The 12,077-nt window shown below is 41.8% G+C and overlaps 2 protein-coding genes across 22 annotated transcripts in view; one reads left to right on the forward strand and one right to left on the reverse strand.

Moving 5' to 3' along the window:
* The window catches only part of LOC126562092 (transmembrane protein 161B), a 496,042-nt gene that overhangs the window by 178,191 nt on the left and 305,774 nt on the right, over positions 1-12,077 (reverse strand). The window lies entirely within an intron of this gene.
* The window catches only part of LOC126562376 (CUGBP Elav-like family member 4), a 339,360-nt gene that overhangs the window by 36,817 nt on the left and 290,466 nt on the right, over positions 1-12,077 (forward strand). For 15 of the 21 annotated variants that reach the window (XM_050218857.1, XM_050218859.1, XM_050218865.1 and 12 more), the window contains one exon: positions 5,157-5,239. In XM_050218857.1, the coding sequence (XP_050074814.1) occupies positions 5,157-5,239 (83 nt within the window). Of the gene's footprint in view, positions 1-5,156; positions 5,240-10,126; positions 10,188-12,077 lie in introns of those variants that run through there. The other 6 variants (XM_050218862.1, XM_050218878.1, XM_050218868.1 and 3 more) reach the window with 5 other exon arrangements.

The raw sequence follows: 12,077 nt of genomic DNA on the forward strand, positions 1-12,077 counted from the left end.
AAATAATACTACATAAAACTCTGTACAACACAACACAACATAACATAACACAACAAATGACGCCTCGATTTAACGAGTATTCAAGTTACTTCGACAATAATTTGAACACTAGGACTTACAGGAATAGAATTACTGAGATTTAGACGCTGCAATTGTAAATGTTATACATGGTGCTCTCTTCAAACCTGTATGGTGGACGGGAAATTAATTTTTAATTAAACAATTCATAATTTGATACATTATTTTGAGGCAAGAGCCACATGCTGTATCAGGCACAGTTTAAATTTAATTCACTCAACGTTGGTTCATGTGCGATTTGATTTAATGCTGATACCACGAAGATTGATAGTCACAGTCCTCACTACGGAGGAACGATCAGGATGGGATAAGAATCCCAGTACTCCTATTTGAAGATCGGCAATACTGTAGCCTCGTCCATCGGTCTGCCTTGAGACTTCCTCAGTGAGATTTCTTCTTGGTACATAATCATCGAATTCATAGTCAATTCCAGGTTGAAGTTTCTTAGTTTTAGAATGCATGCCTTAATGTAATCGTATTGCTTTAAGGTTTCTTTGAGATACAAAAATAAGGTGCGTGTGATCATTATTGAAGTAAGAATTTCAATACTAACGCAATAAACAGTTTAGTACATTAGGCCTGATTATCACATACAAATTGTCAAGACAGGTTGTCAAAAACGGAAGATTCGAATTATGACAGCCGTTTGTGTTGTCTGTTTTAACGAAACTTAACGAAAGGCAAACTTACAAGTGCACTGCCAAGAATTTATATTCTCTAACAAAAACGGAGACTGGTATTTGTCAAACTGTTTTCCGTCAGCTATTGGATACGGAAAGGCCCCAAACTCACTTGATCCTGTGTGGTTCTAGTTCGATTTTTTGTGCAGTCTAAACCAAAATATGAGTATTTTATTTCAGAAAGCTAGGAATGCCACAACGTGGAAAAAAATATCGTCGGGCATCTTGCTGCTCATTTGGTTCCATTTCTAATGACATGTTTTTGGGCGGCAACGTTTCATCCAAAATATTTAAACAATTGATAAATGCCACGGAGAAAGTTGAATCAGCAATTGTTTTATCGAAATCTTTCCCGGTTCCGTTTTGGTATCACTTCTCCTCAAGAAACTGCAGCGTAGCAGTCAACATTTTTTTGGCGTGAGTCCTATTGCACTTTCAGGCGGATACTTTGGCTCATTAAGAATATCGAAAAAAAAATTCCTTGGGTTTTTCGAAAATTTTTCTTAAATCTGAACGGAACAACCTCGAGAACATATCAAAAAGGTTTTACACAAAATTTTAACAGGTAACTTTAACGCTTGATTAATAAATTCCAAAGGATCGAACATACTTCAAAGCAACCGACGTTGTTAAGTGAGATCTTCCGTTCTTTCATCATCACTACTGATAAGAAAAAAAAAAACATTTTGATATCCTAAATATCAACTACAACACAAAATATCTTCTCAACAAGAATAGTTGTTTACACTTTTGGTTTTGTTTTTGTTGGTTTCATCATTTTTTTGGATTGATTTTGAAAATTAAAAAAAAAAATGCTTAACGAACGTAGCCTGTCACAAGAACGGTTTCATAATGCAAATTTATCTTCCGTTTGTATTGACAAGCTTGTCTTTTCCGTTTGTAAGAGATAGTCCGTCATTGTGTTTATTTTATCTTTCATATCGTCACAATTATCACTCATTATCAAAACACAATTATAGTAGAAATTGTGGAAACGAAAATTGAAAAAAAATATTTGTGTATTCACTAAAACAGTCACATAAAATGTAGAAATGAAACCTTCTTAAAATAAATGCTATTAAAGTACCATAAAATTCTAAAAATTGCAATGCAATGTATCGCTTGAGCATCAATCAAGCAATACAATTCATCACCATCCCATCTCATGAAACATGTTAGTCATACTATTCAACATCCATTAAAGATGACAGTTTGGCTTATGTATGGCAATCTGTAACAAAAGAACGTTAATCGCTAACCCTCGAAACGGAACATTTAGCACAGGTAATCGTTGCTGATTGCCACTCGTCTTCTGAAAGAACCATTCTTTCGCTTGCACCCGTGCATGGTGACGTTTTTGCATGCCCGTTTTTCATCACCATTCAGTGTCGGTTCCTTTCTGCAGCAGCTCGAACAGTTCCCATACATGTCATCTTCAGCCTGTTGGCCCGATTGCTTCGGTCCAACATGGTACCTATTTGAAGGTACATCATTTTCGAACTAAAGCAAAATCCAGAACCTTGGATACACTTCCGTCAGGGAGCGATGCTTGGATGCTCATGGTTTCTCTGTTCCATGACAACAGTCTAATGACTGATAAACTACAGCGGCTTCGCCTTTTGTCGTCTCAACCATTGCCGTTTGGTTCAGGGAATGATGATGGGGACATAGAGAAGGGTGACAGAAAAGCTGGGATCTAGCTTACTACAATGGACGGATAGGTTGTAAGAAAGGCTGCTTGGAAAATATGAGCAAATAGAATATAAAAAACAGCCTCAAATAAACGAACACGACAGATATGATGGTAGAAGAGAATAGAACCAAAAGAGCCCCTGAGACCTTTTCATTCACTTTGTCCACAGGAAATGATTCCAGCCAGGCCCGTCCAGGCGGACGGATTGTATAATTATGGGACTTTAATCCTGGTGGCCGCTTCTGGCTACTGGCTCCGACTTTGGTTTCAAAGTTGAAACGAAAAGCTAGGTCTATTTTTAAATTATGCTTCATGTCATTCCAGTTTCCATGGCCCGACACCACACCACCCGGTTGACTTGACTCGTTGTGCATCCGGCATCCTACTGGTCCTGGTTGCTGTATGATGCCTTGAATGCACATATTGTCCTTGGTTGGATTCTTGCTTCTTTTTCCTCTTGCCTACTCTCCAAACAATGTTTCATTTTTTCGGAGTAGGAGTTATTCGTGCTTTTTTTCCTACTGTTTGCTATCGCCCTTAAGCTTGGTTGGTCTTCCCTTCTTCTGCTCATCTCCATATTTCTAGCTAAAAAGGAGAAACTCGGCGGAGATATATCACGGTCGCTTCGGAACGTTCAGCGTTCCGTTGATCTGGTCATAATTTATCAAAAAAGGGTAATTTATAAGAGTTGAATACTGAAAAGCAATCCCTTTTTGCACAAGGTATTGCCCCGAGGGCGAAATATGATGACGGAAATTCAAAAGAGATTCGTGAAGGCCTTCAACATGCTCGTGTTGAAAGTGTCATTATTTCAAAAAACGAAGTTTGTTGCACATTTTGGGCCAACGAGTTTGTTTTTTTTTTGTTTTGAATAAGCGTTTCCAAGACACTGTGTAAAATAGGGAAAAAGTTATAATTACAATTAAGCATAACCTTAAATGTGATTGAATAATTCCGAGTGTAGCGCATTTCTACGTAAAGTATCGGTTTTTTTGACGAATATCCCTTTTGTCCGTTTCGATTGGCTCGCACGAACCCTATTTCCGAGCATTATCTCTCACTCTCGCACGATTGCGCTAATTTAACGTCTAATTAGCAGGCAGAAAGTTTTGTTTATTTAATCCAACAGCAATTGGACCGAGTCGACGGTTGTATCAGCTGTTGTCAGCACACTGAGCAAATAAAATAAAATGCGATAACCAAACAAAAAATGACAAAAAGCAAAAACTCTTGCACGCCCTTTATGTCGCCCGATGTCGCAAACTTTCCCTTTTTTTTGTCATTACGCAAATCCACTAAAGTTAGATAAATTTTATTTCCCCCCCCCCCCCCCCCCTTTTTTTTTTTGTTCCCGGACTCCGGAAACGGGTGACTGCTTGGTGCTGGGGAACCCTAGGAGTCCTGCTGGTGGCTTTGCAAGTAGATTGCTACCCATTGAAACTGAGCGCTGAGCGAGCGAAGCGAGCTGAAACTGCACGTAAATTGTGCCAGAGAATTATGCCATTAGGGTGATGTTTCGCTGACAGCGCCTTAGGAGGTGATTTTTCACTTTTGCCTCGAGTATTAGCGCGGGAAAAAGGGCGCTATTTTCTTAAGGGTCGGCTTGTATGCTGCCCGCCGGAATGCGGGTGGCGATTCAACCGGTGGAAAGGAAAATGGGCAGCAACCGTACCAGGGGCCGACTTGAATTTATTATTTCGACCAAATTTATGGCCTTCTTTTTGCTCTAATTGCTGTGTTTTATGCTTTCCGTTTTTGAAGCCTCCAAATGATGCTGTCCAATGCCAACGGGCGACCGGTCAGTACCGGCGCCGGAAGTGGAGCACCGTACGGGGCAGTAGGTGCGGTAGGCATCCGTCTTTCAAAACGCTGGAAAGTGTTGACCGGGAAAGCATTCGAGCCTGGACGGGTGTTTGGGTTTGATAGAAGGGACAGAAAAAAGGGATTGTTCCAAATGTGTGTGTGTGTGTTTTTTCACTCCCGCAGGCGCTTGAGCTGGAAAGGTTGCTGGCAGTTTTGATAAAAAGCGAATGGCTGATATATCGGGCATTTGGATTTTCCTGAAATGTACCAAACAATGCTTTACGACCATTTCCCCACCGTGTTTGGAAAGTGTTTTATGGCGCTGGTGGACACCATTAATACTTATTTTTCGTCATTCAAACCCTTTTGTCATAGCTGCTAGCTTAGCGGGAATCTAAGCAACGAATATTTTTGTACGATTTAAAATACTCATCATCAGATAGGGAAATCCTGCCAGAACAGATTACGTCAAGGAATCATTGCAGATCAGTCGGATGGTTGAAAAAGGATACTTTTTTTTTAAGTTGAATTTTTCTTTTTTAATTTAATCACGAAGAAGAGCCTGGGCTTATTGCTACTAAGGTTCTCATGTATTTGGCACATACTACATGGAAAACTGAAAGATAATTACTGATACTAACCTGGAACTTAGCATGAGATTATACATCGTTCCAATTCAAATCCATCATACTCTAGCAATAAACTTTTATTTAACACCTCGTTTATTGTTTGCTTGCTGCGTATAAAACTGACTTGCTTTTACTTGTTGTAATACCAAAACACCCAACCCAAAATATTCAATGTCTGCTCAATCAACATTTATCCTCCAAAACCCTCGCCCGACGCCCTGTTGAATTGACATTTTCACTGTTTACCTTCTTTCATTGCATGTTTCTCCACAGGCTGCGCGTTTTTGACGTACTTCAGTCCGGAAAGCGCCGTTAACGGTCAGGGCGCGTTACATGAGAAGCAGACACTACCTGGGGTAAGTTTTATACGCCAAGAGTCGGCTGACCGTTTTCCCCTGTACGCTAGTTTCATTCTTCGCGTTTTATTTCTATTGCCGCATAAATTTAGATGCTAGAGCGTTCCGGGCGAAGAAATCCGGAGCAACACCTCCGCGTGCTTTGCTGCTGTGTTTTGGTTTTATTTGCGTAGTTGGTGAGCTGCCAGTGTAGGCATGATATTTACGTGTCCGACCACGCCACACCACGCTCTGGAGTGGCTGGTGAGCTACCCGAAAAGGGGTATTGGGTGCTATTTTACGATTTCTCGACGCGCTAAGCCCACCGGTTTCGCCAAACGGAAACAATGCGTAGGACCTTTTCGGTGGAATGCGTGCGTTGGAGAAGATGTTAAAGTTATACAGCTTGATTGTTCGGTGAAAGGATTTGACCAAACCGATCACGGTGGCGGTAGGATGTTCGCTTCAATCTAGTATACGGCTGAAGGGAGTATAAAATTGATTTTACTATCGACAGTAACTGGATCGAGGTCTTTCCTAGCCTCCGGGCCGATTCGTATTTCCACGCCTGTATGTGTGTCACTCGGCGTCTTAGGCACGCTACCAATCGCTGTTTGTGTCTGAAGCAGTTTTATGTTCGAACGAGAAATAAAATAAAACAACAGCTTAACCAAGCTGCGCTACATTTTAGTACAATCCTGCCGAAGTGGAACAAATATTCATCGGGAAGGGTAGGTCTAGAGGCATACTGAAGAGTCCTGTTCGGTTTCAACGAATCGAATGTTGGCGTCTTTCGACTAGAGTTTGAGGCTTTGAAATTCAACAAATTATCCACTGGTTAGTATCCGTCGTTAGACTAGTGCGGGGCGCTCGCTCGCTTAAACAGCCAATTGAATTGAGCTTTGAGGGCTTAATTTGTTGCTGGCACGCTTAGCCATGCCAGGCTGTTACCGAGGCGTAATTGACACCAGAATTATCGGGTTGAGCCTACGCTGGGAAGCTTTGTTTGTTACTAAGCGTATTTGATCAATCGATTTTCTTTTTTTGAGCTTTTGATTGGGGTTCTTGCTGGTGTTTTGCATTTGGAACATGCCTAGAGAGAGCAATTTCAAGTGGTTTCGAAGTACATAATTCAGGCATGTAAAAGTATGTTTGCTTTATTTGGAATAAACCAAGAATTTATCGAGAAGTCGTAGTGCATATAAAATTATTTTTAAGTTTCATTATTCAATTACTACTACTACTAAAACTACCAATACGAAGTTCATAAGAAAATCTTCAAAGTAACAAAGACACATGAGCACGTGATGAGCGGAAATGATGTTCCAGTTCTAGTGAAGGGAGTTGTCTACGCACAGTGTTGCATACGGGGAAACCTTCGTAAAATCTTCATCGACTGCAAAAATTTGCGCACACATGATTTAGATGTCTTACTGCACCGCCCAAGCGCTGGATCGTAATCGAGCAAAATGCACCACACACATGAATGCATCCTCTAAATCGTTCAACCGTTAACGACTCCGACGAAGGAAATAGATGCGGAAATGGAACCGTCCTGTCGCTTCCAAACCCTCGCCCAACGCCATCACGTGCTTCCGTGTACGGCCGTGTGCGGCGTGCTGTTTACAAGTGCAACCCATTTTGTCTTGTGTGTATGAATGTATTTTTAAAAGGTATTAGCCCTCATCCCCATCGACTCGCGGACAGGAACGGATCGTGGCGGCACCAATTTTGCGCTGGAATCGATGGCGTCTTTACGCACGTGAACATGCGTTGTTTCGTGCGATTTGAAGTTTGAGCAGGGCAGGCAGCAACCGCACGTAATGAAACACTCCGATCAGGTCAACAAAGCAACGGGGAAAATGCTTTGCTGGGTTGGGAAATGGTGTGTGTGTGTGTGTTGTTTTTTCTTCTTCGCTTCTCCATTCGTCCTATTTTTAGCAGGCAGCACCAAGCGAACAAGTCGATTGGCCGGTGTACATGAGCGCGTGTGCTTCTCGGTGGGTTTTGTTTATGCTCCACTTGACTGGAAAGATTATGAGAATATGATTCGATCAAGAAGGAGCGTGCATTCGAGCGTGCGGATGCGTGTTCATCCATATAAACATGGGCACGGGGTTTTCATGTGGCGTGGCGTTGTTAATATTTGTACCGAGAGTAGTGAAACACAGGGCAGGCAGCAAGGGTTGGATGCAGGTGGGAGTGGAGTTGGGTGTGATCAACATGCGTGTAAGTTGGAATATGATGGGTGGAATGGGAAAAGTGATCGAAATGGTTCGATTTTCCGTTTCATATCAGTGACAGCAATGGTTTGGACAATCGATGCAATAAGCTCTAAAGATGCAGAAATAGAAGCGTTACAGTGTTGGAAACACATTGTAATTAGAATACAGATTGATCATTAACTGTGATAAGTAAATTTAAAGGTCATTTATCGATTAAAGTTAAGACAAACATCACAAAACTCAAAAGAAAATTTATATACAGTGCTGAGTAAAAAAGTAGGTTTAAGCTATTTTTAAATAAAGTTAGCTAACGATGTTGTAATTGATTCTATATTTTTCGTTCAGCAACTCTAACATGAATTAAGGTTAATTAAAAGGCTAAAGCTAAGGCTACGGCTTACTGCAGTCTTAGAATGAGTGCTGAACAGGCCGAGACGAAGAGATTTGGCAAATATTTTGGAAATTTTGAACGATATTTAAATTAAATGAACCAAAATTGAGATAGAAAATCAAATGTTTAACCTTTTAGAAGTATCTGAAGCAGTAATTTCTACAGTTTCTAGAGAATATCTAGGGAATCGTATTGTTTTGAACATCACTGAAATGCAGAACCGTTTTTACCTCGTTGTTTCAAACTTTCGTCATTACAACAGCAATGTTCTGTAATTAGGATTCACATTCCCCAACTTTATGCAAGTTGGAATGTAAGTGGTTTTCTAGGACTTCAAACCCATGTACCGGAATCTTCCCTAACCGTTGCATTATCTTTTGCTCCAATTACTGAAGTCAATCATGCTATCATGTATGGAGTTCATCGATGATTTGTTTCTTCACATCACCCTTTCCTCAGGACGGCACCGATTTGAAACAGGCGTGATTTGACTGTCGGAGTCCTCATTTAAATCTGCTTTCTAAACACCGGTGTCCGGGTTTGCGGTGCAGGACGCGTACCGGGACGCGAGCACGATGTGTGTTCTTGAAATGTTTACTTGCGCTCACGGTACATTGTGTGACGCAGGTCATACACGAGGTTGGAGCACTTGCACCAGGGCAGTTCGCTGCTTGTTTCCTGTCTCCCGCAACCCGCTCCACGGTTTTATTGGTCGAAGGAACGATCTAAAACGGGTTTGCTTACAGCAGCAAAACTGCCGATATTTTAAACAAGCCGTCTGGCAATTGAAGAAAACTTTCTTCCACCATTCTTTGCCACCACCCCGTGCGCGCCCCTCCCGATGGATGGAATGCACGCACATGTGTTGCCCACCAAACCCCCAGAACACAAGAGCTCACGGAACTCGATCAACGAAAACGTCGGGATGCTCCCCCGTTACAACCCGTAATGTTTGTGCTTCCTCTCTCACTTTTCCTCAGCGTTCGATACGATTTGTAGTTCAATTCGTCGATGTTTTTCTTTACCGTCCCGTTGTTTTTCCTACCCTTCTATATTGTCCTATCTGTTCGGAGCGTTTTCATAACCCCATAAGCTGGCGGACGCAAGGGAATGTAGTCCGACGTCCAGCACGTGCGTAGCGAGAGCAAACGGAGGGTGGAACAAATTTTTTTGTTGCTTCCGAAACCCAGGCCATTCCGGAAAATAGCCCCCGCTGCACACTGAAACTCAGTCAGTCAGTCGGCTGAAGTCAGTCGATCTTGCGCGCGCACTCGAGGTTAAACGTTGCTCAGCCCCAGTAACCAGTACCAGACTCGACCCGGTTTGTGTTCGGCCACACGCTTTTTCACTTAAGTGTAAAATTTTATTCATCTCACTCGCAAGATGGTTTAGCGAAATTTCGCCCCTTGTTTATCGTAAATGCCACAGCCACGGAAAACGATATCTCGCCCTCTCTCGCTCCCGTGTGGCCAGTGGACCATTCCCAACGGGAGTTTTTCCCTTTGGTCGCCAAGATCTGTCCGCACCGCGTTCGGGGTTTTTGCGCAATCCGGCCTGCAGTTTGCTGTGAAAGTTTGCTTTCCGCGGGTCACGGTTTAAGTGGATCGGTGTGGATAGAGTTGATTCCGCGCTAGTTGAAGCAAAACTACAAGTGGCGTTTCGTGTCCAACGGTTGTCGTTGAAGTTGTGAAGCAAGCGAAAAAGTCCATTGTGCATGCAAGTGATTCAATTTAAGCCATTTTCAAAAAGCAAGAATGATCATTCGTAGGTGCTCGTGATGTGTGTGTGTGTTTTTTTTTCTTGTTTTGTTGGTGAAATATTTCCTTCGTGAATATTTATCATAGGGCTGGGGTGATATTGTTCTGCCGCTTGAGGTGTGTTTGTGGAGAAGAGAAAAAGAAAGAAAAAAAACGTATGCGAAAACCTCGTGCCCGAGTCTCAAGCTTCTTCACGATTGTCATATCAAATTACGAAGTTTTGTGTGGCGCATTTTATTCCCATTTCTTTGGAAGCTGGTTTGGTCTGGCGAAGCAACATAAAAACAACGGCAACAAAAATCGCTAAGTGCCTCGATGGATGAAAGTCTGAGCGATATGTGGCGTATGAGTGTGTGTTTGTAAAACACGTTTTGTGTGTGTGTGTGCTGCATAGCCGGTGTGACACGCTGTCCAGTGTTTGGTTTGGAAAGTGGAAAGTAGAAAAAGCTTTCATTGCAACTTAGAGCCAACGTTGACGGGTGTACGGGGGACACTATCGCCCTCAAAACTTCCGCGTCGCCGACTGTCATCCAGAAGCGCCAGAGCAGATTACGATGATGGATAATGCTAGCATTTGGTATTATGATCCGTTATGGGTAAAGCCGTGTTTTTCTTGCTGTTCTATAGTTTTGCTTACCATAATGCGCATTCTGTTATCTAGCTCACTCGCATACAGTCATTTTCGCACTCAAGATGAATCATGGTCGATTGTGTGAGTGGGAAAATTTGTTCCATTTTGTAAAGAAACCGGAAGAAGAAAGTTGTACAACAGTTGATTTTAGTCACAGTGTGAAAATAGAACCCAAATATAGGACATTTTTTATCTTAATTTTCTTCGAACACTGAGATAAATCAGCCTAAAAGAAAGATTATTTAGTATTGAACTTGTAATTATTATATTGTAATTTAAAACAAAATCATCATAGAAGAGTCTAATCTTAAAAACTAATTTAACAAAGCGTCTGTAGAATTGCTTTAAATAGCTGTAGATATTTCGACATCATTTCCTCCAGAGTTTTATCTATGAGCGAATGTTTGTATGCGTGTAGGGATCATGTAGTGATTTAGCTTGGAGTGCAAAATTATGCCCAAAGCAATCGCTTAATTTCAACACATTTTCACCAACCCGAAACCCGTTTGCCAGGAAGGTAGTTGAGAAAGCCTCGCCTCCGTCTACCGCCCGAAGGAATTGGGACCATCCTGGTGCTGCAACTTGCACGCTGTTCAAACTGTTCTTTTGCACCACCAACCAACCAACCAACGAACCAGTCAGGTCAGGTATTGGTGGCAAGAAGCTGTTTGCTGGCCTGCCTGTATTTGTACTTGGGTAGTGTGAAATGAAAACGTATAAAACTGGGGCGTTGAATGAAGGTTTGAAACATGCTGAAGTCTAGATGGAAACGATTTATCACTCGCTCTTCCTGGCGGCTGGTTTCTCGTTCTCGCACATTTATCGTTGCCAGATGAAGCTCGATTTGGGATGGGCTGACTCAGAAGTTTTCCCCGTTAGTGCAACTGTGTGCACATGTACGGTGGTACAAGTGTACCAATACCACCACGCGTATGGGCAGTTTGGCTGCCTGCAGACGGTGGTGGAGTAGTTACCGGCAAGAAGTAGTCGCAACATACATGGGATGTGTTTACTCACGTTGTTGGTCTGTGATTGGCACGGATCGATCGGTTACGGCGACGGCAACGATGCCCAGGGGAACGAGACACCGCGAGCGGGGTCGTTATGTTGATGGTTCGAAATTAATTTCATTAAAAAATCAATGGAAATGTTCACCATTTGCGCGGAACGGATAGGGTGCACAGGGAGGTGCAGTGAAAGAGCGCGAGCAGAGAGGAAACACACGTGTAGGTTGCAAAATGGTGTATGTAAAAGCATTTTCAGGTGCGGCTTGGTATCTGGGAGGGGCTGTAATAATGGGCAACTGTGTGATGTGTGATATTATTCCAGTCGAATTTATGCCCTCCGGTTGGTGAACTATTGAGTGTGAGGCAAACCTAGCACTTTTATTCACTCTTAACATTGAACGAATGATTCTAGGAACGTTTTACTTAAATTATGCATTTAATTTGTTTTGTATTTCTTTGTAATTCCATCCTGTACTAAAATGGAGGAATTATTCAGATAAATAAAACAGATCTTCTCATACGAAAATTTTAGTTTACTTATTTTTGTATCATGTGTTCGTAGCTCAATAAGTAGACTGTATGGCACAGCTGTTCAACTTAGACTCTACCCTTAGTACAATTTTTCTGATCCTGCTCTTCTCACAATATTATGATATGGACAATTCGGATATTATCGCATTTCTACTACTCTGCTCATTATTAAATGATTAAAAATCCACGCAATTATTATGATTGATTTTATTCAATTGAATTGTTATCGTTGGATAATATGAATTAAACCTTATTTGATCATTTGAAGAGATAAACTGTTCTCCTCTGATCTAGAGTGAATCTAGTTTTTATGACAT

The sequence above is a fragment of the Anopheles maculipalpis genome, chromosome 3RL (assembly GCF_943734695.1).
Source record: "Anopheles maculipalpis chromosome 3RL, idAnoMacuDA_375_x, whole genome shotgun sequence".
Taxonomy (NCBI): domain Eukaryota; kingdom Metazoa; phylum Arthropoda; class Insecta; order Diptera; family Culicidae; genus Anopheles; species Anopheles maculipalpis.